The 27,686-nt window shown below is 36.2% G+C and overlaps 1 protein-coding gene across 3 annotated transcripts; it reads right to left on the bottom strand.

The window, feature by feature from the left end:
* Nucleotides 1-85: 85 nt before the first annotated feature.
* LOC147386575 (U-box domain-containing protein 62-like) lies at nucleotides 86-25,980 on the bottom strand. Of its 3 annotated transcripts, XM_086424097.1 has the most exons (9): nucleotides 24,946-25,977; nucleotides 24,527-24,848; nucleotides 18,814-18,895; nucleotides 15,128-15,185; nucleotides 10,676-10,764; nucleotides 10,480-10,575; nucleotides 10,324-10,394; nucleotides 328-461; nucleotides 86-230 (listed from the first exon to the last, which is right to left on the bottom strand). In XM_086424097.1, exons 1-8 carry the CDS (start codon nucleotides 25,496-25,498, stop codon nucleotides 335-337), a joined length of 1,398 nt encoding a protein of 465 aa, XP_086280223.1. In that variant the 5' UTR covers nucleotides 25,499-25,977; the 3' UTR covers nucleotides 86-230; nucleotides 328-334. The 3 variants fall into 3 exon arrangements, with proteins under 3 accessions (XP_086280223.1, XP_086280222.1, XP_086280224.1); XM_086424096.1 differs by having other exon boundaries at nucleotides 86-461; nucleotides 24,946-25,976; XM_086424098.1 differs by lacking the exons at nucleotides 86-230; nucleotides 18,814-18,895 and having other exon boundaries at nucleotides 24,946-25,980.
* Nucleotides 25,981-27,686: the final 1,706 nt, after the last annotated feature.

The following is a 27,686-nucleotide window of genomic DNA, read 5'->3' as shown; positions in this document are numbered from 1 at the left end:
GAAGCGATAGTTTCAAGAAAAACGAATGTACAAACGAACAGCATGCTTAGGAAACAAACGAGTTGAGGGATCATCATCCAGTACGAAAAACAAAATAAAACCTGTTTGTTACATATTTCACGTAAATAAAAATGTTTACAAGATTTTTTTCAAATTCAGAACCTATATCCCAATGTATGGGACACTTGGAGGCTTCAATAACTTACATGGCCTGCCTTCACACTTAGAACCTATCAAAAATAAAAATTTAACTTACATGGCCTGAATTATCACTCACAACCTGGTACAGTTGAAAGAAAGAAATACAATAGACTTCATTTTGCATACCAAAAGTTTAGTGCCAGTTTGGAGTGGTCTGTCTTGATATTATGTTGTTGGAGGATGGACTATCTGAAACCTTAGCTAAAGACCGATACTGCAATTTCACACTCTCTGCATTATCCAATGTCTTGACCACATACCTGTTAAAACACAAACAATATCAAAACTATTAATCAGTTTCAAAGGACAAGAATTATGGGAAAATCAATGCATAATGCATACCAGTTGAGAAAAATGCATAAAAATATCTATATATATAAATTTCCTTCGAAATAAACGAGTTAAGGGTCTGCATGATCGCAATGTTTTCAATGGAAAAAATGAATTCCTTGTGGAAAAACAAATTCCAATGCTTGATGGCCCCTATGAAAACGTCAAAAAGAGACTATTTGAGTTTTGGTGGTGCTGGTAGTCGTGGGAGACCAACATCAGGAGATGAGAAAATAATAAATTAACTGCTTGTATAATTCATATCACAACAAAGTTCATTCCAGTTCTGTTTCCCAATCTTATAAAAAGCTAAGACATGGCCATGTTTTCATTTTTTCAGTTTTTCAGTTTTTCATTTTTTCCTTTTTCAGTACCTACTTTTCATTGTAATCTATGCAAGTTCGTTCTAAAATACAAAATATGCTAAACCGTAATTAATAATAATAAGCAAGCAAATCATTCCCCATTTTGTCTTTTTTTTTTTTTTTTTCTTTTTTTTCTAGTTGAATGCTATCATCCAACTCCATTACAATCCTAACCATCAAACAAGGAATGTCAAGCATGGATAAAAAAATACAAGATAAAGGAGTCTGAAGAGAATTTCACCAGTGCATCAGCCATTCAGATGCCTTCCCTATTGACATAGTTCATGACCCATCGAAAGCAAGATGATATGTCAATAATGTCTGGCCACAAAAGCCAACACTCCTCATCTTTATGGATAATAAACTGAGGTGAAAAAAAATAGTGGCTATGGGGAATTTGCTAGCCATCAATTTTTACTAGACCTTCCTCCCTATATGTATCATTACTGAAGTCGCACTCCATATACTTTGTAATGCCCTAAGAATATTTTATTTTTGATAGGTAAAGAGAAATTTCTTGAAATGGGGCCAAGACGGCCACCAAGCTAAATACAAAGGAAACAAAAACAAGAAAAACCTTATAACAAAGAAACAACAGAAAATAATACAATCAATGATTACACAAAATATCTCACTTCACCAAAAACTCCTCGAAGAAGATTCCTCTGAATTCTTTATAGACCCTGTTGTTTCATGCAAATAGTGTTCATTTTCCTTCAAAGACCCTGCTGTTTCGCTCAAGCCATATGCCCCAACATACAACAAAAGGATGTTTCGCTCTAGCAATATGCCCCAACATACAACAAAAGGATACTTATTTTTAAAGGAGTTCCTTTGAGGTGCCAACAATGAAAAATGTCTAAGAGTGAAGAGGGAAGCACCAAGAGACATTAAAGAGAGAAAGAAAGTGTGCCCAAACGTCTCCAGAAAAGAGGCAATGAATCAAAAGATGATTGATTGATTCTCCATTCAACTTGCACAAGGAACATAAGTTTGCTAGTTTTGCACCGACCCTTTTCTATTATAAGTCCTTTCCAAATAACTACACCAAAGGACTTGCTCTGAACATTTTTATTTTTATAAATAAAAAATTTATTAATGCGAGAACAAGGGCTACTCTAAGAAAGAACAAGCAACAACTACTCCCTAATTACATTTTCCCATCTAAATAGAAAGTCTTCAAAGAAAAAACCACTACACTCCTCAAACTACTAATATAAAAAAAAAATTAACAAACCAAAGATACTAAAGATAATCTCTCAAGCATTGCTCTCCTTGCCATTGAAAGTACGTCATATTCCTTTCTTTCCACAAAACCCAACAATAGCAAAGGGCGTTAAACCCCATGGAATCTTCAACCGGCTAGAAAAAGAAGGGGACTTCCAACCAAAAAGAAGAGGAACCACCATACTAGGATGGCACCAAGGGACCCTAAATAGGGAAAGAAAATGAGACCAAAACAGGATGCCACTTCACAATGAATAACAAGGTGCTCCACATACTCCCCACTCACTTTACACATACAACAATAGTTAACCAAGATGAGACCCTTCCGCTTAAGAAGATCGACCATTGGAAGCTTATTCAGAGCCGCTAACCACAAGAAAAAAGACACTATTGAAGAAAACTTGGAACTCCAAATAAACGAAGAAGGGAAACAACTGTCTTGCATTCCTTCAATTAATGAATAGAAAGATTTGACCAAGAAACGCCCATCACCACTTCCTTTCCAAATCCAGCGATCCACCCTATCAAGAAAGAGTCGTTGGGGATAACAAGTCAACGGTGGAAATTGCGTCCTCAACCTCCCATTCATTTAGTCTTCTCCTAAGGCCAAGGTCCCAAGACTCACCCCCTCTCATTAGGAACTAAGAAGGTATAGACAAGCATTCATTTTCTCATAGATAACAGGTAAAAACTGGGGAACAAATACTTAAGAAGCGTATCTCTACACCAACAATTTTCCCAAAAATGAACATTATCACCTCTTCCCATTTCAAAACGAATATGATCACCCAAGGAAGCTCCCAACTTTGCAATGCCTCTCCAAACCCCACACCCAAAAGGAAAACTACTCAACTTTCAAACCAACTGATGTAGGACATCTACAATCCTAGTTAGAGCTTTATTAGTATTTCTATTTCTATTTCTATTTCTACTTCTAGTAAGATTTCTATTTCTCCTTCTAATAGGATTTATATTTCATAGTTATGTAAGGAGTAAAATTCCTTGTTAGTTTCTAATTTGTTTTAAACTCGTTTTTATTATTTAGACTATAATTAGAAGTGCTTAGAAGTCTCCAATTTGAGTTCTAATAGGATTAGAAAGTTAGTATTATGTTCTAATAGGTTAGGAATATTAATTTTTAGTATTTTAGTAAGATTACAAATTGTTATGATGGAATTATCTATATAAAGAGCTCCAAATCCGAAAATCAATAATCAATTCAATTATCTTTTCTCTTTTAATTACTTTTTTTTTTAACTTTATACTTTATTTTCTTTCAAGCTATTGCTTGTTTATCAATTGAATCTATTGATTCAAATTGATTTTGCGTGTTCCATTGAACACAATCTATCGAATCTATTGATTCACGCTTCCGCTACGTCAAGTGGTATCAGAGCTCTTGCTACGATCCACAAAAGATAGATAGTGAAAGTGATTTTATCACAGAATCTTATTTAGAAACTCAATTGAAAGCCAAATTGGAGAAATTTGAAGAAATAATCACCAACAAAATTATGGCTATGTTGGAGTCCCGTGTTCAAGGCATGGTTCTCAACACCATTGAGAAGGAAAAAATGTAAGAAAATTTTTAGAGAAGAAGACCCAAAAGATTCCCACCATCCTTCCCACAATTCTCCTCATAATTCAGCCCCTAGAGACTCTTTTAGAGAGGCCGAATTCCCTCAAAACCAGAACCTTACCCATAATTTTAGTTTTGCCCAAACCGTACCACTTCCCACACCTCAAACCACCTTCCCTCAACCTTCGAACCATACTGCACCACTCTTATACCCCCAAAATAAAATCCCTTACCCTCCAACAGCCACATATCCGCCCCCACAAAACGTTTCTCCTAACCCTCAAAACCCATCAAATCACTTCAATGACCATTCAACGACTATAACAACCCCATATATGGATTAAATAGATGAATTGGATCATTATACTACCCCTCCCCCAACTAAACATCCCTATTTTAACCATGATAGACTTCTCCCTAACCCTCCCCATACTCACCCACCTCCGTATTGCAAAGTCAATGCAAGACGGGCCTATTATCACCCACCCACAAATCAGCCCTTCCATGATTTTGAAGAGGTTAAACGTGTGTTCATGCATAATACACCCACCCATCCTCGCAACAATGGGCAACAAGAGCGGTCTTTTGACTATAGAATTAAGGCGGATATTCCTACCTTCAATGGGCTTTTGCACATTGAAGACTTTCTTGATTGGATCTCCAATGTTGAACGATTCTTCGAGTACATGGAAATTTTGGAGGATAAGGTCAAACTAGTGGCTTTTAAGCTAACCAGGACAGCCATGAAGCAATTGCTCTTGGTGGGACGATCTCCAGATCGACTACGTCAAGGCTTTTGGCAAGTTCAATCATGGCCAGCCATGAAGCAATTGCTTAAGCAACGATACTTACCACCGGATTACGTCCAAACCTTATTCATCAACTTACAAAATTGTAAGCAAGGGTCTCAAAGAGTACAGGAATATGTTGATGACTTCTCTCGACTTCTTTCAAGGAATGAACTTCAAGAGAATGAAGACCAAAGTATTGGGCGTTTCATCAATGGGTTGAATAAAAGAATTCAAGAGAAATTGGCCACGCATCAACACACAAGCTTGCACGCAACCATAACAATGCCCTAAAGGTAGAATCATTTATGCTTGATTCTCGTACTTCTTCTCGTCCTTCTTATACCAACAATCGGAGGTCTAACTATCCACAATCTGCCCTCCCATCTCATCAACCTTATCCATCCCACAATCAACCCCCTTATGACAACAACAACAACCATGCTTCCACCTCTCAAGCTCCACCTTCACATCCTAAAACCCACCAACCTAATTTTTATGCTTCCACCTCTCAAGCTTCACCTCCACATCCTAAACCTCACCAACCTAATCCCTATGCACACCCAAAGTAAAATAAGTGTTTTAAGTGCGAAAAAATGGGTCATACTTCAAAAGTGTGCCGAAGGAATCACACATTAGTAGCCGAGGCTGATTATGAAAATAACAAAGATGATCACTATATTGATAATGATGCGACTATCTTCTTTGAGGCTTATGAGGAAGACGAAGGTGAAAATCTAAGTTATGTTATTCGCAACTTATTGTAGGTACAACATGTTGCTCCTTCAACTAGGCATAGTCTTTTTCGAACTACATGCAAGATGCAAGACAAGTTGTGTCAATTAATTATAGATAGTGGAAGTTCAGAAAATATAATTTCAAGCTACATGGTCGATGCACTCAAGCTACCTACTACACAACACCCTACTCCTTATTATATAGGTTGGGTGGACGATGAGTGCAAGAAGAATGTGTCAAATCAATGCTCTCTTTCTTTTAACATTGGACAATTTATGGATGATATTATTTGTGACATCGTCCCAATGAAAGCATGCCAGATCCTCTTAGGAAGGCCTTGGCTTCATGATAATGATGTCACCTACCGAGGCAAAGCCAACACCTATTCTTCCATGCATAGTGGTGTCAAAGTGATCCTACATCCTTCATATGCCAAGCCCATGTTTTCTTTCTCCCAACATCAATGAGGACTTAAAAGAAACAAGCCAAGTGTTCGCAGTGGTAGTACAACCTTCCAATCGGGACCCTCCTACTCAAGTTCCTCCTAAAGTGCAACCTCTCCTTGAAGAATTTTCTTGTGTTCTTTCTTCAGACTTGCCAGATTCATTGCCTCCCATGAAAAATATACAACACCACATCGATTTGGTGCCTGGTGCAAGTCTCTCAAATCTACCCCATTATAAGATGAGTCTAAAAGAACATGACATACTGAAGGAACAAGTGGAAAACTTACTTTCCAAGGGTCTCATTCAACCAAGTCTTAGTTCATGCGCGGTTCCGACTTTATTGGTACCTAAGAAGGATGGTACATGGAGAATGTGTATTGATAATCGTGCGGTGAACAAAATTACTATAAGGTATTGCTTTCCAATTCCAAGGCTTGATGACATGTTCGAAATGCTAATGGGTTCAACCATCTTCTCCAAATTCGACTTGAAAAGTGGCCACTATCAAATACGGATCCGACTCGGAGATTAATGGAAAACAGCCTTTAAGACCAAGGATGGCTTGTATGAATGGCTAGTTATGCCGTTTGGTTTATCAAATGCGCTTAGCACTTTTATACGTCTCATGAACCAAGTATTACAACCCTTCATTGGTAAGTTCGTTGTGGTCTATTTTGATGATATTTTAATCTACTCCAAATTTGATTCGGAATACCTTTTGCATCTACGGACTATTTTTGAGGCTCTCAAAGCCAACTATCTTTACATCACTTTGAAGAAATGCCATTTTTTCACGTCTTCGGTACTTTTCTTGGGTTACATAGTCTCCAAAGAGGGCATACATGTGGATAAAACTAAAATTGCAGCCATAAGGGATTGGCCTTCTCCAAAATCAGCCCCCGAAGCTCGAAGTTTTCATGGGTTAGCATCCTTCTATCAGCGTTTCATCAAGGACTTTAGCTCTATTGCAGCACCTTTAACTGACACATGGAAGAATAAAAAATTTACTTGGACCGATGATGCCGAAGCTAGCTTTCATCTTGTAAAGGCTAAACTTACTTCCGTCCCCTATTTTGGCACTTCCTTGTTTTGAAAAACTATTTAAAGTCCATTGTGATGCTTCTATACATGGAGTAGGAGCTATTTTATCTCGAGAAGGAAAGCCTATTGAATTCCTTAGTGAGAAGCTAACGAAGGTAAGGTAAAAGTGGAGTACATATGAACTCAAATTCTATGCCGTTGTTCGTGCTCTTAGAAAGTGGAGGCATTACTTGATCTAAAATGAATTTGTACTCTATTCGGACCACCACGCCTTGAAATTCATCCAAAATCAAAGTCCGACCAGCCGCATGCATTCTTCATAGATCACCTTGCTTCAAGAGTTCAACTTCACTATTCAACACAAATCTGGCCTCAACAATAAAGTTGCTGACGCACTAAATCGTAGTACTTCTCATGCCTCACAAAATAGAGATTTTTTGCTCATTACTATAAGGAGCAATGTGATAGGCTTCAACTTCTTCAAAGAATTCTACATTGACGACCCAAAATTCCAAGTTATGTGGGAAAAGTGCAACTCGGGACAGCAAGGTACTTTAGACTTTGTGGTTCAAGATGGGTTCCTCATCAAAGGAACAAGGTTATGCATTCCCAATGGTTCTATTCGTGAGCATCTTATCAAAGAGTTACATGGTGGCGGACTCTCAAGACACTTTGGACAGGACAAGACCATTGCACTTGTGGAAGAACGGTACTTTTGGAAGTCCCTCAAGAAAGATGTTGAAGATTTTGTCTATCAATGCCTTATATGCCAAAAAGGGAAAAGACAAGCACAAAACACTGGTTTGTACACACCTTTACCAATCCCTAATGGCCCTTGAGAAGATCTTTCAATGGATTTTGTGCTCGGACAACCTCGAACACAACGAGGTAACGATTCCACCTTCGTTGTTGTGGATCACTTTTCTAAGATGGCACATTTTATCCCTTGCCACTAGACTCACGATGCGGTAAATATAGCCAACCTCTTTTTTCGTGAAGTCATACGTCTACATGGCATCCCCAAGACCATCACTTCAGATCATGACTCTAAGTTTAGAGTTGGTTTTGGAATACTTTATGGGCAAGATTAAAAACTGAACTTAAGTTTTCAAGCACTGCCCATCCTCAAATGAACGGACAAACAGAAGTTGTGAACTGTACTCTTAGCAACTTGATTCGGTGCCTTTCTAGTGACAAACCGAGACAATGGGACTTGGCACTTGCACAAGCTGAATTCTCTTATAATTCAATCCCTAATCGCTCTACAGGTTACGCACCATTCTACATAGTTTATTCCAAAGTGCCTAATCATACTTTGGACTTGGTACAACTTCCTTCTCTCCCCAACTCCATTGTGACGGTCAATGATATGATTGAGAACCTTCACAAACTCCACGGACAAGTGAAAAAGAACCTTGAAGCTTCTAATGAACAGTATAAAGCAAATGCCGATAAGCATAGACGATTCAAGAGCTATGAAGAAGAAGACTTGGTCATGGTTTATCTTAGTAAAAATCGCTTCCCTGCTGGAACTTACAACAAGACCAAGCTAAAGAAAATTGGGTCCCTTCGTATCTTAAAGAAAATAAACGATAACACTTATGTTGTGGATTTGCCTGATGATATGCACATATCCCTAACATTCAACGTCAAGGACATCTATTCTTATTTTTCGGAGGATGGTTTTTCTACTCCTACATCAAACTCGGGGACGAGTTTTCTCAAATAAATGGAGCCTGATGTAGGACATCTACAATTCTAGTTAGAGCTTTACTAATATTTTTATTTGTATTTCTATTTCTACTTCTAGTAGGATTTTTATTTCTACTTCTAATAGGATTTATATTTCATAGTTATGTTAAGAGTACAATTCCTTGTTAGTTTCTAATTTGTTTTAAATTGTTTTTATTATTTAAACTATAATTATAAGTGCTTAGAAGTCTCCAATTTGAGTTCTAATAGGATTACAAAGTTAGTATTATGTTATAGATAGGTTAGGAATATTAACTTTTAGTATTTTAGTAGGATTACAAGTTGTTATGATGGAGTTATCTTATATAAAGAACTTCAAATCCGAAAATCAATAATCAATTCAATTATCTCTCTTTTAACTACTTTTTTTTAGCTTATACTTTATTTTCTTTCAAGCTATTACTTGTTTATCAATTGAATCTATTGATTCAAATTGATTGAGTGTTCCATTGAACACAATCTATCAAATCTATTGATTCACACGCTTCCGCTACGTCACCAACCTAACCCAAATGATCCTCCCCAAACTTAGCAGGTACTAAGATTCTCCACAGTACATCTCTTTCAATACCAAAATGCCATAGCCACTTCCCTAGCAATACCTTATTGACTGGCCTAAATCTCATAATCCCAAGACCACCCACTTTCTCAGGGTGACACACTAGTTTCCAATAATGAAACTTGCGATTATCACTTTTATCATTCCAAATAAAATCTTTAACCAACTTATCCAATTGGGATTTAATAGAACTAGGCAACACAAGTAACGAAACGAGAGAGCATGAGTTAGAATACTAGTCAAAGTGTTCTTAATTAAAGTCAACTCCCCCCCCCTCCCTTCGAAAGATATTTAGTTTTCCACAAACCAAGTCTCTTCCTAACCCTATTCAACACCATCTCCCAAACCGAAGAAGATTTCTAGACCGTTCCCAATGGGAGACGCAAATAGGACGTGGGCAAAGAATCGACTTGACAACCCAATTCCCTAGGTCTTATAACTAGAACAAAGAAAACAAACTCAAAGCTGATCCCTAATGTAAACTATGTTGTAATTGGAAATGGGTCTGTCTCATCACCATTATAACATTAGTCATAACTATTCAATACATTTTCTTTGGATTCCTTTCTTTTTCCAACAACCACCAGATGAACTATCTCAGTAGTTTGTCATATATTTAGTCAATAAAAGATCATGTAGATATTCTTTCTCTTTTCTCTAAATGTCTTCATCATTCACCTAAATAAAAATGTTGCCTCAATGGTTGATCTCCCTAGCATAAAACAATATTGGTCTTCTGGTATCTTTCTATTTGTCTTCAAACTTTATTGAAACTCTCTTACTCATAATTTCATCGTGCAACTCACAAGTTTGATGCAGCTGACCCCAAATATTTGGAAAACCTTGAGGAGGATGATAATGATGAGTTCATAAGTTTGATGCCCTGACGGTAAATGCAGCTTTATATGTCTCATTTGTTCTTAAATGGGTACTATGATGCTTTTTCTCCATTCATTCAACAACTTTTAAGTATTCAAAATATCATTGAAAGACTTAGTCAAGAGTTCACCTAGGAACTTGTATTCTATAATAAAATCAATTGTAAGACCACCATCTGCCTACCAAGTTCTTTTAGAGGTTAGAAGAATGATCTAGAAACCTAATTGACACTTCTATTACATCAAATTATGTAACAAGGACACACATCCATCTAAATCAATGGTTGAGAATAAGTAAAGTTGGCGTGCCAATAGAAACTCTTTCTAATTTTTTCAGGATTTCTATTTGTTAGATTTAGGATTTTATATGAGCCTAATCATCATGGTAAAGATCTGAGAATTGCACAAAAATAACTAACCATCCATTCAAGCATTGTGTTGTCACAACAGCCTCCCGTCCAACAAAGCGAAGTGGTGTCCTTTTGTTCCCCTGACGCAAATCCCTTCAGAGTATTATTTCTGAACTTTATAAGAAAACAGCATAATGAACACAACTTGGATTCTATATAAAATACCTTGATGATAACCCGATCAGTGACTGCAAATGGAAACTGAACGCCTTTACCCCTCGAAAGATCCATTGAAAATGAATGACCATAATTAGAATTATCCTGCATGAAGGGAAAACAATAATTACAAAGATTAGTCACACATGAGACTATTTTAATAAAACTTGGGAGGCCATGAACACAGTTCATAGAAAAGACAAACCTGTTCAAACCTTTCTCTTTTTCTTTTGGATACCCGGTAAGACTGCAACTCTTCTTCCCGGCGAAATGCCTGAACTGCGGAACGGAGAGCTACAGGGGTGCAGGAAGAAAATATTCAAGACAAGTACCATCTTTTTGCTCTCCTACCAAATATTAGTACCTTCAGAATGAAATTTTCTAAATGCATACAGCTTGATGTTATTGAAGAAAATACCAGATTTTTTGTCAAAGAAATGATATGCCAGATCAAACAAAGCAAGGTAACAGTCAATGCTAAACACACACCAGATTAGAAGTTGTAACTTCAGCCAAAAATAACAGATGAGTTGCACAAACTTGCGCTTTGAATATGTGCTAAAATACATGAGATTCATTGATCCTTGAAGAATACAGTCCAAAACGTTGGTCAACCAACTAGCTTGACAAAACTGTTTGATGTATGGACACAAGTAGTTAGAACTGCACCGAAGCCAACTAAAACCAAGAAAGACAAAAATGTAAACCAAACCAACCTGTAAACCCTGTTAATCAACCCAAGTCACAGACTGTCAAAAATCAAGCCCATGAACTTTATAAACTGTTAGGCCCAATAAAATTGTTGAAAGAACCAACGTTCATTTCTAATAGCCCATGAAGTTAAAGCAAAGGATATTCAAAACTTGTAAAACTACTCTAGCCCTCCCATCATTACTTTGGCAAAACTCAGCTATCTAAGATATTGCTACATAACAGGATGTCAAGATCACCTTGATGGAATGGCTTGGGGGCAATGCCTATTCAAGAGATGAACAGTGAAATGTTCTGTATCGATACAAATTGTGCTTATATACCTTACATACTAGTTATTGATTTAACTGTTTCGTCTACGTTATTTTTATTTTTATTGCCAGGTAAGAAAGATTAGTGGTCAGAAATTAGTAGGTGACGACATGTTTTGAACCAAAGACATGATATCAACACCCACAGACTTTAACAAACTTAGGAAGCCCTCAATCCATTCCTATAATCACAGCAACAAGAACAAAACCACTAAAACCAACCCAAAACACCCTAACTTCATCATGCCTGGATTTCTGCCCCTCAAACCCTAATAAATGAGATTGCCATATTTTCCACTAAGTTTGCCTGCAGTGTCGTTCTTTTTTCCTTCTATCTTTTTATTGCAAAATATGTACAAAAGTAAACCAATTTACATATAATAGAAATGATGTACACAGGTAGAAGAATAGACGAAGTTTGGGATTGTTGATTCCATAACCTTGGGTCAAAACATCCTTCACCTACTAATTACTGACCACTAACCCACTTGCTTATATATATTTGGAGGGATTAAGTGATTTAGGTATTTTATGTGTTGGGGATTTTGGATATAGAATGGAATAGCATTAAGGATTAGATTTTGGGATTTTATTCATGCGATAGTACCACTGGGTTTGAGGAGTTGCAGAGGTGAGTTCAGGGTTTGAGAGTCTGTTGTCTAGTCATGGGGTTAGTCAAGACAATAATAATGCGTGCACAAGAGTGCTTTTTTCCCCTTTACATTTATTTCCACCAAGAGACGATAAATATAAGATAGTATTTTATTTCAAATATTTTCCTCTTTAAAATTGGAAAAAAAAAAAAAAAAAAACATAGATGAAAAGAGCTTTTTGGAAATTGAATAAGAAATTATATCAAGAATTTAGTTTTCATGGAAGAGGTAAAAATCTGTGATGCAGTCATGCTTTAGAGCTGACCAAGGGGCACCAAGTGTTCATGATGCAGGACGATGTAAACTTAATGTAAGATGATGTTTTTAAGATCAAGAATAATTTCAAGAACAATAAAATTCATAAAATAAAATAATTTTACCAGATTATTAAAGAAAATCTAATAAGTAATCAAAAAATAATTCCTAGGCTAAATTAAAATCCTAAAGGGGCTACTCCCAAATATGAAAATGAGGGATCCTAAGGAAGATAGAACTTCCAAATAACTTAGGGGTCTCGATCTAATACATGTGAAGGTTTTCTTAAGCCCAATCAAGGGTTTCAAGAAAATATTTTAGGCTCAAAGGGTTTTATTGATTATTGTGGAAGTTTCCACAATCCCAATTAGAAATATGTTAAAAGGCTAAATGCAAAGTTTTGAAATTACGTATATGTTGTAATAAGATAAGAATAAAGGGTTGGTATGAGGTAATATTTGGTGAGGTAGGAAGGTGGGCCAGGGTTTATTGATGATGGAACTAGGGTTTAGAAGGGAGTTTGGCAAATAAAATGATGGATGTAAATTTCTTGGAATAACACCAAGAAAAGTAATCACACCTTGGAACCAAAACACACCACATCCAATCTTCGGAAAAACCTGTAAGTTTTATTCAATCTTTCATCATAATAAAAATCTGGAATAATGTTTTTACAACTATTTATAAAACACTCAAAACCCTAATCTAATTCAAGTACAGCTTGAATGAAACAAATTAAATGGGATGATGAAAACTTTCCAAGAACTCAAACCACATATAGTTATAGCTAAGCAATGGCTGATGGACACATCAGGGTAGGTCTTCAAAAGGGAACCATCTACAAGTAAATATTAGTAAGGATTACTTACTATTGCTCAACATATGATGCCATCAGTTGATTAGACTTGAGTGGAATATGTTAGTTGGCAAGTTATGGGTGATCATGGCTTAAAATCTCATTTTGTTTAAATGTTTAGATTTTCTCAGAGACCGAAACATTGCCAAGACATTACCTAAACATTTTGAAACATTCATATTAACCTTTGAAAAAGAGTCTTCCAGAGGAGAGTGGGTTCAAGGGGTGTGCCATTAGTTAGAAAACACAAGAATGTCTACCAAAGCACTTATAAAAAAAATATACTTTTACCAAAGCATGGAAGGGCTTATCTAAATCACCCTTAGTGAGTCTTCCAAAGGAGACTGAGGTCAAGGGGAACGTCATCAGTTTGAAGACAAAACGGCCGTCTCAAGTATTTGCAAAACATGGAGGCACTAACCTGAATCACCCTTTTACAGAAAATAAGATAGCTCTTTGTCTCTGATATTTAGCCTAGACGGCGATTTTTTCTATGGCGACAACGAAGACAATCAAAATCTATACGGACATTCTAACCCATTTCTTCCACAACAATGGGAAATTCGGTTTTTATCCTATTAGAAGAAGAACAATGGTATTAGGATTTCAAAGATTTCTTTTTTTAGGGTTCTTTTTCAAGAGTGAGGATTTCTCCTTGACAGACCTGAGTCTCTGCAAGTGAAGTAGGGGGAGAAGGGAAGTGAGAGAGAAGAGGAATTACCTCTCAAAACATAGAAAGCATTCTATGCCTGTATCATCTCGGAACATTCAAAAACCGATCTGTCCCAGTCGATATATTCCAAGATGATATAAGATTTTGAACCGTGTGGGTGACATCTATGGTGATTGAATTGAATTAACTAACTTGACAAACATGCACACATGGGATAAACCCAAACAAACAAGTTTTGAGCCACTAACCTTTATCCTAGAAGTATACATATATATCCTAGCCTTTATCAATAAATATCCTAGAAGTAACCATAAACGCTCATGTGGAATGGGATATTAGCAACTTGACATTCAAATTCAATGTTCTACTCCAGTTAATGGGATCCTTCTTCAATGCATGAATGGCATGCACACATGGATTCTCTTCCTGGTTTTGCCACATGCACACAAATGGGAATAAAACCAAAACATTCATACTAATGGAACCTTCTTCAATGCATGAATGGCATGCACACATGGATTCTTTTCCTGGTTTTGCCAAGTCATGGATGGGTGACATTAGACATGGTGGCATATGAATGGCACACCCATATGCACACATGGACACAAATGGGAATAAACCCAAAGAAACAAACCAAAACATTCATACTAATAAGGAATGCAACTCAAAAATGCATTCTTAATGAAACCCATGAACTAGTTTGAAGCCACGCCTAAATATTTATCTTTGAATAGCCAAAAAATATCCCAACTGCTCATACTACATGTGGATATTTGCAGCTTAACAATCAAACTTAAAGTTCTCATCCAATTACCATGAAACTTTCTTCACTGAAGGAATTAACTCAAAAGCAACTCACGGAACTATTACATAGATTTATAAGCATACTTGGGTTGCCCAACAGAGTGTTAAAAAATTGCACCTCCAACAGATTACCATTAATGACATAATTACATAATAGTTTACAGATAAAAGGATCAAATCATATGCATGGGTATGCTAATTATGAACAATCAAAAAATTTAATAGGATAAGCAAGCATGCAGATTGAATGAGCTCCATACACAGATATAATCTACAACATTATATAATGTTCTAGGTTCAGACTATAACTATAAGAAATCCAAATATATAGCAAGGAAATCTCGATCTTCTTCAATCATCACATAAATAATAGAAAGTGCTAATACTGACTTACAGAGATTTGGTGCCACCATGTCTTCTGAAACAGACTGTTGACAACTATGGCAAGCTTTCTGCATGTGCATACATAAGAAAAAATCATCCAACCATAACTAGTAAACACTCTAAATGCTAACAAAGTACCCTTGATGATTTTTCAAATTTTTTTATAAGTTCAAATTTTATTTGAAAAGAGGACCAGATGACCAATAATTATAAGGCTTATCAAAAAGGAGAAAAACAAGAGAAAACCACAAAAGAGACCACTAATCTCCCAAATTACAAACGAGATCCCATCGAACAACAAAATCATCAAAGAAAATGCCCTTAAACTCTTTAAAAGCCTTGCTCCAAAAAAAGAGTAGTCCCAACACATGCAAATTTAGCTCTTCAAAAGATGACTTCTTTCTTTCCTTCAAAAGTCCTATTATTGCTTTCCTTCCAAAGATCCCAAGAAACAGCGCATGGCAATAGGCTCCACAAAATACGCTTTGAGCGGCGAAGAGGAACACCACAAAACAACAAGTCAAAAAGCTCCCGAATTGTACTTGGTAGACAACCAACAAAATGATTTTTCAATTTGATAACTTGAAGGTAACGTGTATACTTTGTGCTTCCTCTGACTAATGATATCTGTTTCCCCTAGTATGTGGCACAATTGGTCATAATCATTAATCCAGAATGTTGAATCTGTGGGACCCCTTCTACTAACTAACATAGGCCATCCCATGAATCGTAAATATCTGATTTAAACAAACTTTATACATGTTGATGCAGCAGTTTCGGACCAGTGAACAAATTATTTTGGTCGTCCAATACAAATGTTTAAAATGACCAGTTTGAACCAACAAACGATCCCCTTTTGCAGCTTAGGTCGATGCAGGTGTATTCTAATATGTGGTAGCTCAAGATTAGTTAAAAGCAATTAGGGTCAGTCTTGAAATAATTCATAGCAATTATATTTATCAAGTAAAATAAATTCAAATAAGTATTTTACTCTAGAAATCCTAAAAAATACCATTTTTCTGCGTAAATTGCCAAGAACCACAAGATACTATCATTAGACCTGGACAATTAGACATTCAAACTTTCATATGGACCCTGAATATGTGTTTGAAACTCCCTTGGGGTATAAATTCACATGAGGAATGTGACTAAGTCCTTGGGTTTCTGAAATAGTGTAAAAAAGAAGTGCTTTGTATGGTTGCTATTTGACTTGGACCTGCTCTAAAAAAGTCCAGGTATTTTGAAATGTTAGCTGCCACAGACAAAGTCAGGGAAAACCTTTGAAATGATACCACGCAGTCACCAAATTTGCCAATTTATTGAAAATGTTGAGATTAAAATTGCGAACATCACAATTAAAACGGAAAACAAGAAAAGATTGCCACTTACATATAAAAAAGTGACATAGAACCAAACCCCAACCCCCCCTCTCTCAGGCAGAACCTAAACACTCAACCCTCTATCCTCTCTCCCGGGTTGAATTCCAAGTACTTTTATTTTTTTTTTAAACAATGGACGTCTTCCACAGTAATTCATTGCGATTCACTGTTTATAAAATTATAACCTACCCAGACCCAATCCCCAATGATGCACCAGTAAGAGATGACCTTGATGAAGATGATGGTGATAGCTTTACTGATGAAGGATCAAAGAATGAGGATTCAAATGACATAATAGTGAATTTGATGGTTTTGATCAGTCAATGAACCCTAACTTACAATCATGATTGTAATCTTTTTATATTTTGAACAATATATACCTTAAATATATGGTGGAGTTGTGATTACTTTGTGTAGTTGTATGGACAATATCAATATTGGTTATGATATAATATGAGACCACCAAAAATAGGAACAATTACACAACCCTAGCCCAATTTTGGTCCAAAATTTGCCCTTTTATTCAAATTTATTCTTGAGCCCAGAATTGGTGACTATGATACCCAAGTACACCAAGTGGTACTCAACCATGTGAAAAATGAAATATCCTATATGTCCTGCACATGCTAATTAATAGCCCATAATATTATATATATACGTACATATATATAGAGGGGGAGAGAGAGTTATACACCCATTCTTACAACCTTGTTGACTCTCATTGGTGGCATCACATGAAGAACATGTTGTAATCTCCAATTGTACAATGAGTTGTCCCTGATTTTTTTCTTTTTCTTTTTTTGATAGTGTGAGTTGTCCCCATTATGTGACATCATTATGAATAAACAATCCATTCTAGCATCAACGACCACATGAAAATTCAATATAACGTAGTGGTTTAATTGGGCAGCCCGGATTTTCCAACTTTAAGCCCTATCTTCATGATATTAGGGATGTTGGAATCGTCTAATATTCTCTGTGGTCGGTCTCCATGTTACAGACAACTCACAATGGGCCCCAATACCAGTAGTAAAAAATGGGTGCCACATGGGATGGGGTTACATGGACCGAAGGACCACCTATCTATATGGACCACATCTCCATGTGGCACCCAAAAACACGATCGGGTGCCATATGGGAGTATAAAATTTTACAAACACAAAAGACAATTTTTGCACCATTAGACTTAATTTTTAAATTTGGGAGTTGCCGTGACTGTCCATTTCCAAATTCAAGATCTAGCACAAGAAAAAGGTTTTTTTTTTTTTTTTTTTTTTTTTTTGGAATTTTTTTATGAAACCAATCTAGACCATGAAATCTGTAGGAATGAGGTGTCATTTGGACCTGTGTGCCAGTCCAAATAGCCCAAATGAGAGACTCAGTCCAGGTTCTACACAGTCCTTCGGTCCATGCAAACTTTTTCCTATATATGTATATATATATATATATATATATCCAATGCTTGCCTTGTGCCTCCGTGGTGATGTGACAAATAAAAATATGAGCAGTAGCAACACATGGAAGTTGCTAACATCTACATTAGTTAAAAATGAAGTGAATAAAATGACCTTACAATAAAATGTCAAACATCCGAAAAATCCTACAACAATTCAGAAATTGTAAATGGACATTAACTTTTGTGATGCCCAAGGATATCCTACCAATTAAATCTCACCATCAGGATTCAGGAATACTAAATAAGCGCAACATCAATGTTTGTTTCAAATTCTCAAGCATGTCAATCTCACAATAGGTAAATAGACGTTTTTAAAGAACTATTCAAATCTACCGCAATTGAAATGGCAGAGTTCAGAAGTCAAAGTACCAATTCAAAAGAAGTTAAACTTTTCCTATTCATTAGTTCATTTATCACCATTTAACAGAGAAAAAATCAGTGCAGACATAAGCCCATGGTGGAGCTTAGCTGATACTGCTGAATCCTTGATCCTTGAAATGCATGTCATTTCAAATTCATAAGTGAAATGGCCACACCTTCGGTTCAGGACCCAAAATTGTGAACCTAAAGGTCAGAACCCATATTGTTGTAGACTTCAGGTAAACTAACAAAGTTTTTAACAGTACGCAGATACTTTTCTGAAAGTTGATGTGGGGACAATTCTATTACTTCTGATACAAACTATATGATAATAAGAGAGCTATTACCACACCAGCTTTTACTAACGCTACCCCAAATGTGTGCTAATTCTTTGGTGATTTACATATGAATTGGGATGGTGTTAGCAAGAGTTGGTGTGACAATAGAATCTCTCTAATTGAAATGGTAAATTAATATACCATGAAGTGCATGAGAACCCACCATTCTAATAACATGCTGAATTCCACCACTTCCAAATGAGTGTCCACAAGGCAATATGTTGGCATCATCCATGAGAGTACCTCTATATAACCACAATCAACATATAGGAAACAATCAGAGATTGCCATCTATGAATTTAACAGATAGTCAAGAATCATAAGCCAAACAGCATGCATTGGGAAATGGAATTGAAAAAATTTCAACCAAAGAAGCCATTAATTCTCCTAAAATTAGAACAATAGGCAATGTATAACAGGCACAGGTCATGAAAATGTTTTTCTTTTTTTTTTTTTCTTTTTTTGGTTTTTTTTTCTTTTTTGTTTAACAATAAAACTTCTACTTTATTTAAAGTTCCAATTCAGCCCTCTGAATTTATACCACCTCTCATAAATCAAAATCATTTTTTTCTTAAACTAACATCCAAAGTTTTAAACTTTGAAATCGTCTCACAACTCAAAATAACCATTCAAACAAATCCAACCTAAAGAAGCAACTCCTCGGCCATAGTTGAATGTTCCTTTGTTATTATTTTCCTGATTTTCTTTCTTATTTGTTCTTTCCCTTCAGCAACTACCTCTCATAGCCGAATGTTGTATTTATGTTTTAAATAAATTGTTAAGATTTTAGAACATTTACCATGATAGAAAACATGGCTCCACATTGAATTAAATGGAAGAACAAGATTCGTGTTGTTGACCCCATATAAGGCTTATGATGATGTGTTATTCTCATAAATAAAGGACATTATGGGGTATATTTTCTATTGAATTGTGAAATGGAAGTTTACCTTCATGGTTTTTCATTTATCGGAGAACATATTGCAGAAAGCTCGTGGAAGGTTTAACCTATATTTCAGCGCAAGAAATCTCACTTTTAACAGTGATTAGAATTGTTTTCACTGTGTTTTCAACCATTCTTCTTGCTGCATAGCAGGTATAATTCCTTATATGTTAGATTAGCAAGCTTTTAGAAATATCATGACTAAAATCATTTTCAAATTATGGAAACAAGCAAAATTGCACTTCAATATAATTAGATCTGATTAATTACTTCTTCATAAAAAAATGCATGAACTAATATTTTGTCCCTTTTAAAGGGAAATTCTGCAAGACTCCTAACAAAACAAAGGTTGGTAAAAATTCTAATCACAGAAGTCTAACAATTTAAAAGTTGCCAAGAGAACTGCATGGACATCTTGGTAGAAAGCCACAATGTTCAAACTGTCTATGAAATCAGGACATATATATATATATATATTGGCAAAAGGAAGGAACCTCCAAAGGATTTTCTTTCTTCCCAAAAACAAGGACAAATCCCAACTTTGCAATAAGGAAAGCATTGAATTTGGATTCACCCAAATTTTTTTGAAGAAACTGAAGAAATGAGACCAACTGGAATGGGCTAAGTGACAATGAATCAAAATATGGCCAACCAACTCCCCATTCGAATGACAAAGATGGAAAAAATTAGGAGTGATGAATCCCTGCATAATTAGATGATCAAGAGTAGAAAGTTTATTAAGTGTTGTTTGCCAACTCCAACTGAAGAAGCACACTTTTAAGGGGGCCTTCGAACCCCATATGATTTTAAAAGGAAAATGCAAGAGAGGATTGGTAGATAAGGACATACCCGAGGAAAAGGAACCAACTGTGAAGTTACATCCCTTAGAACGAGTCCACCCGGTCAAGATTATCTATTAAAGTAAGTCTCATGGTTATTGTGTACGTGGATAAGTCGATGATGTGGAAAGGATACTATAAGATCGATTTGACACCTGGTCTAAACCAAGTAGATAGTCATTCGAGGATCATTTTGCCAATTGGAGAGGAAGATGATGGAGATCAGGAGTCGAGATGAAAAAAGAGAGAAGAGAAAGAGACAGTGAGGGAGAGAGAAAGGGAGATCTCCCATGCATGGAAGAAGATGAGGCTAGAGTTAGAAAGAGTGACCCTATTTTTTTATGACGGGGGTTCCAAATCCCCCTGGTACATGCAATACCCCACAAACCACAAATACCAAGTAAGCAGGGATAAATCCATGTGGGTGGCTAACAAGAGGGCTTGAACTCAAGACCTCCCCCTTTTTAGAGGGATGCCTTGGCCACTGGGCCCAACACTCGGCTTACTTTGCGACCCTATTAGCTTATTTATAGACAAATGGGCGTGAAATCATTGAAATACCATTCTCATCCAACAACCCACAATGTGATGAATTTGTTAGATAAAAGGCGCCGAATAGACGAGTGTGTGGCTGGCACCAATCTCCTAGCCTCCAAACCTATATCCACTTTTTCCCCCACGTTGAATGTGTTTTTGCCACCTCATTCATGACTAGTTCATGTGGCATACACATGGATCAATTCATTTTGCACCAACTACAATTATAGAACACAGCCATGCTAAAAATATATCCAAGACAAGATAACTAAGTTATGAATTTAGTATCCGATATATACTTTGGAACTAATGAATAATAATAATAATAATAGGCTTTTATGCTCACAATTTCTTGACAATCCAATGGAGGCAAATCAACCACTCAATGGAGATAAGGTAACTTATTAGGAAATCTAAGGGTCTATCAAGGGTTAACATGAAAGTCAATCTACCCGACAATAACCCTTCCTACCATGTCCTTCATATGGGTAGTCAGTCTATTTTGCATTTACTACGCACCTACCATATGGGAATTCTCTAATGAAAGATATTAGAAATTCTCTCTTAGACAACTCGTCATCAGCAACTTGGATTGCATAGATTGTTAAACCGAGGAATTATCTTTGTTATCTCCATTATTATATCCACAAGTGGAGAACACAGACTATTGAAAGAGTTGAATGGAGGAATAGCATTCATTCAACTGGCCCCAAATTTTCTGGATACGCTTTGATGATGCTGACATTGACAACAACATCATGGTAGCCAAGAGCCAGGAGGAAAGTGTTGTAATATATGTGTATTTGTGCAAACGTATTTAAGTATTTTGTTCATTGTGATGTTAATAATGTAAATTGTGATCCCAGGCCCTGAATGAAGAGTGATTAGCCTGCAAGTTATGTGATTAACACTATTTGATTCACATAAACCAATTTCCCTTCTCTAAGGTAGATAACAAACTCGCTGAATTCTACCCTAAATACATATATGACATGTCAGATCTCACTCTTAATCTAACTAAACTCATCACAATCAAAGTTCATCATTTCATCTACAGAATTTAATTTTTAAATGACTAGATAGCAGTTAGTCTCAGGCCAGAAATGTAAATAGTCTACGATTGATGCATTAGTATGAACTGAGGGTCTGTATAATTGTACATGGAAAATGATTTCCATTGGAAAATGTGATATTCAAACATAGGATTACTCATTTTCTCAGGAGTTCATTTTCCAGCCCAAAGCAATATCCTGAGCTGAAAAATCCTCCCTTTTCTGGAAATAATTTCCCACTGTGTGATGATATTCTCTCAAGATTACACCTGATGAGGACAACATAGCCGTTAGAGTGTCTTATGGCCAAATTTTAACTTAGGATTTTATTTTATATTTTATTTAGAGATTTAAATTAATTTCCTATTTTGGATCTTAGATTTGAGTTCAGTTTTATCTTTTTTTAGTCCATGGTATCAAGATACTTGTTTGGGCATAGTTTTGTAACTTTATTATGTCTTTTTATTAAGCTTTTATAGGTTGAAATTTTACAGGAGATAAAGTTACAAAAATTAGAGTATTTTTGTAATTTCTATCTTTGAGCGAAGGGGGTAGTTTAAGTATTTTGATCCCTTTGCTTTAGGATTTTGTTTTTCAGTATTTAAAAACACTTTTGTGTTATTTACAGCAGATTATTGAACAAAAATTTAGAGGATATTCCTACCTCCATGATTGGACTGTTTGGTGTGATGTCAATGCTCCCTTGGTATGACTCCAAGGCATAGAAGACTTATCTGGTGTGACTCTAGGTAAGTATTCTATCTCTCTCTTTTTATCCATCTCTTACTATTCTTATCTTCTGTTTTGGAGTATAACCATACCACAAAACCCTAGCCAATCCAGTCATCTTCACCCAAAACCTCTCCATAAACTATATAAAACCTAATCCTAACCCTCCAACTTGTTGTCCACCCTCTGAGTAGCATACCCAACGCCAATCACAACCTCTAAAACCCTATAAAATGCCTCCCAAACCCTAGTCGGAAACACTAACTTGCTGTCTAATACTTGAACAGCATACCAATCCCAACTGCACACCTCATACCAATCCCAACTGATGTAAAATACTTCACAATCCTTGATGTATCCTTGTTACACCATTTACCTATAGCTTATTTCCAACCCCAAAACCTTCTTAAAACCATTCTAACATCAGTCCCCCATTAACCCACCTTGCTGTCCACATCTGTACAACACCTCTTAACCCAACCATACCTCCTTAGACCACCATAAACCCTTTTTGTCTTTGTTGTACACCCCAATTGATCATCTCTAACTTGGGCAATTTGATCAAATGTGGTATAATTACTTCAAACTTCTGTCCCCTTTGTATGAATAATGGTGAATCCATGGATCATCTTTTACTTCATTGGATTGGGTGCATCCGTTCAGTATTTGGATGCATTTTCTCGCTTTGTTTCAGTTGGATTGGGATTTTCCTTGTGATGTTTCTTCTCTTTTGTTGAGGTGGACTCAACATTTTCTCCAACAGGAAAAGATACATATGGACTATCCTTCCTTTCACCGTTTGTTGGGGATTTTGGAAGAAGAAAAATAGGGTGTTTCAGGGAAAGTAAAACTCTTCTCAAGAGGTCATTGTGGGTATTTTGGGCCTTTTGTATCATAGGAGTAAATTGTGTTAGGACTTTAAAGGCCTCTAATTTGAGGACTTTGTTTATAGGCGAGGCGTGGTTTGTGGTGTGTAATAGGCATGGGTGGGGTTGTTTGTTTCTTTGGCCTTCGTCTTTTCTCTTTTTCTTTTTGCTTTTTTGTTTTTGTTTTGGGGGCCATCTCGGCCTCCTGTTTCTTTCCTATCAATAAATTCTTATACTATTACTAAAAAGTATATATAGATCTATAGCTACAATTAGGTCCAAATGGAACCTTCAAAACAGTTCCAACACCCTTCCTATCAAGTCAATGAGGTTACCTTTTGAAGTAAATTTTGTTAAAAACTTTTGTCAACCATATTTATGCGTAAATTGATCCCTACATGCATTAATATAATTTGGATAAACCATTGAGCCTCAGACTTTTCTCTAAATCCTTGAAAGTGTTAAGATTCTCAACTTGGATTGAGAATTGTGAACCTAAGCTAATGGAAGTTCAACTTCCATTAGCATTCTTTTATCCAAACACTTGATGGATTACTAACTGTAGAATCATGATTGCCTAGGATCCAAGCCAAGTATTTATTAGTTTCTTATTTGAATTGTTGATCATGAATTACATTATTATTGCTTTATTGGTTCATTTTATAACTTAGATTCATCATTTTGGGTTGGGCTTCACCGTGATGCATCAACACCCCACCCCAAAACTATCTCTCTCTTTTTGACATTTTCCTAAGTGCAATCAACGGTTGACTTAATTTTCACTTTATTTAGTTTCCTAAGACAATTTTCCCGAGGAATTCAATCATACAAACCCTGGGATACCCACTCTATTTGAAAAGAAAATTTGGATGAAGAAAACTAAAACCCACAAATGATCAAGAACACTTACGTTACAGGATCCGAGAGAATCTTTCTGAGAGACTCTCCAGATTCCATTGACAAAGAAACATCCCTTCTTCCGCTAAATCCACACCCATTCTCCCCACCTATTTCCTTCTGCCCAAGGACGGCAGACCCGTCTTGCCCTTGTAGAAAATGCGAGTAATACATATCAGGTTCTGCTATCGTAACTGCATTCTCGTAATGGCTATCCCCCCTGCCTTGCTGCTGTTGCTGCTGCTGCTGCTGCTGCTGTTCACTTGAACTCCCTCTTAAATTATTAACAGAGTGAACAACATTTCCATCCTTGACCAAAACTCCTCTACTTGGTCCTAACAACAAGATAAAACTCCAACTAAGTATTTGAAGTAACAACAAAATATATATATATATATATATATATATAGACGTTTAGGAGAATTTTTGTACCAAATGAAGGATGTTGTTTCTGTAAGTTTTCTTTCTGGTTGGGTACTTTATCAGACATACTATGTACACTTCCACTGCTATTGTTATTATTCTTATTTCCATCTTCGACAGCAACCAAACCCTCTACTTCGCCATCTCCTTCATCTACTTCATCTTCTTCATCTTCTTCTTCTTCATCATCATCATCTTCATCTTCATCGTCCCCTTCTGATCCCTCCCCACTTGGTGTCTCCGTACTTCCTCCATTGCCATTCCAATTCTGATTCTCCGTACGATCTTGCCGACCCGATGAAGAATTATCATAAATATTCCTCCGAAATTCTCCACCACTTGGGGTCCCAAAATACCGATCTCTTCCAACTGAAAACATTTTTTCATCAACAAAATTAGTCACTTCTCTGCTTTTTCTTCCAGGATCTCCAAGACGTCGTTGCGATCCTCCTTGTGGAGCTCCACAATTGAACTGTAAGCTCTCGTCTTGGAAAACCAACTGAGAATTCAATCCATTCTCCATTCTCTGTTGTGGGACTAAATCCATGTCTTCAGATACCATTTCTTACACACACACACACACACACACAAAACCCTAATCCGCCATAGAAATTGTCGAGGAAGACAATTGATTCAGGACCGTAACAGAATTTGGAGAGAATTTAGAACGAGAAATCATGGACAGGACACAACACAACACAAAGCAATTAGGGCAAAATGTGATGAACTCAGGAAGACGTTTTCCTGATATCTAAACCATTAGATATTCCTCGAGATTTCTTGATGAACCATCCAACGATTAGATTTCTAGGGATGACGTTCTCCAAATGGCAAATGAAGATTTTTTTTTATTTTTTCCAAATATGATGATGGTTGGTTTGCCTGACCTTGCTTTGCTTTTACGTTTTGATTTTTCAAGACAGGAAATGATTTTGACTTATCTTTCGATTGCCTTCGGGTATTTTTGATACGGATAGGATTGAGGATTTGTTTAGTACTAGAAAGCGAGGACGTCTGTTACTTCACTACTGCCTACATTTTAACTACCTCTCTCTCTCTCTCTCGCTCTCAGTCTTCCTAAGGTCATCCAAGGTTTGCGTTCTTTAACCTCTTTATAAAATAAAGAGCTGATATTGACACCCCAAATTTTTATTTATTATATTTTAATTAAAATAAATAAAAATAATAAGGTAAATTATCATTTCATCCATTGAATATGAAAAATTTTAGATCAGATACACTATTCATTTTAATTAATAATTAGTGATCTCGTTGATAAATTACAAACAATCTCGTCGTTAAAAATATCAAAGGAATTTAACTTTAACATTACCTGCATATAAGCAAGATCACTAATTATAAAAGTCATTTTAAAATTATTTGCGATCTTGTTGTTATATTATCAATGAGATCGTTGATTATAAAAGTGATGAATTCACTGGAAAATGTACTTTTAGAATTAAAATGAACAATAGTGTACCAAAATCGAATTAAAAATACGAGCCACCATCACTTATGATAGCTCGCGAAGTACCAAATCTTGAAAAAATCATCTCCTTGATAAATTTTATCACAATCTTGTGATCGTTAGTTCTACATGCCACAGCTTCGACCCATTTTGACACATAGTCAACGACAACTAAGATGTATTGGTAACCCTGGAAAATAGGAAATGGTCCTATGAAGTCTATACCCCACACATCAAAACTTTCGATGATCAGGATAGGATTTTGAGGCATTTCATTTCTCTTGGAGATTTTTCCTAATCTCTGACATCTATCACAAGATTTGCTAAACTTGTGGGCATCACGAAAAATACTAGGCCAGAAAAAATCGCATTATAAGATTTTTCATAGCGATCTTCTTACCACTAAAGTGATTCCGCATGCATGATTATGGTAAAATTCTAAGATATTGACTTGCTCACAGGTTGAAATACAACGTCTAATGATTTGATCAGGACAATACTTAAATAAGTATGGCTCATCTCAAAAAAATCATTTTGTTTTCTACAAAAGACGGAGTTTCTCTTGGCTTGTCATTTCGACTGGGAATTGACCTATAACTAGGTAGTTGACAATATCCGCATACCATGGAGCGTTGGCTTAAAAGATTTGCATAAGTTGCTCATCGGGAAAGGATTCAGAGATGAGTAAGGACTCCTCGGATGGCTTGTTAATTATCCTAGACAAGTGATTAGCTAAGACATTTTCTACCCCCTTTTTGTCTTGGATCTCAAAATCAAATTCTTGTAGAAGTAGAATCCAACGGATTAACCTTGCTTTAGCATCTTTCTTTGATAGAAGGTACTTCAATGCTGCTTGGTCTGTGTAGATCACGACTTTAGATCCTATGAGGTAGGGGCAAAATTTTTCAACGATATAGACCACTGCTAGCATTTCCTTCTATGTTGTAAAGTAGTTAAGCTGAGCATCATTAAGGGTTTTACTGGCATATTGGATAACATGAGGTTGTTTTTCGACTCACTGACCCAAAACAGTGCCTATTGCATAATTCGAAGCATCACATATAACTTCGAATGGAATACTCTAGTTTTGAGGTTGAATAATGGGTGACGAGTGTAGACACCCCATTTTTGCACTCTCCTGATTAATCAACTCGTCAACCCGATCGCAAAGGTTCCCAATGATGGATGTTTATTCCAATGCTTCATTTTGTTAACAGATATGTTTCAAAAATCCGGATGAGGTATCTCGAACTGACAAAACTTAGAAACCACGCTACGCTAG

This window comes from Akebia trifoliata, chromosome 14 (genome assembly GCF_017979445.1).
Source record: "Akebia trifoliata isolate Shusen 1 chromosome 14, ASM1797944v1, whole genome shotgun sequence".
Lineage (NCBI taxonomy): Eukaryota > Viridiplantae > Streptophyta > Magnoliopsida > Ranunculales > Lardizabalaceae > Akebia > Akebia trifoliata.
The sequence above is the reverse complement of the archived record's forward strand: the minus strand, read 5'-3'. Positions and strand labels throughout refer to the sequence as shown.

Bases quoted from the DNA above. Each gene is read 5' to 3' on its own strand.
- LOC147386575 (XM_086424097.1), bottom strand. From the start codon at position 25,498: ATGGTATCTGAAGACATGGATTTAGTCCCACAACAGAGAATGGAGAAT. The intron at 18,896-24,526 runs GTAAGTGTTCTT...GTGGTTATATAG, and splicing joins ATTCTCTCGGATCCTGTAAC to AGGTACTCTCATGGATGATG. The intron at 10,395-10,479 runs GTATTTTATATA...GATTTGCGTCAG, and splicing joins CTGATCGGGTTATCATCAAG to GGGAACAAAAGGACACCACT.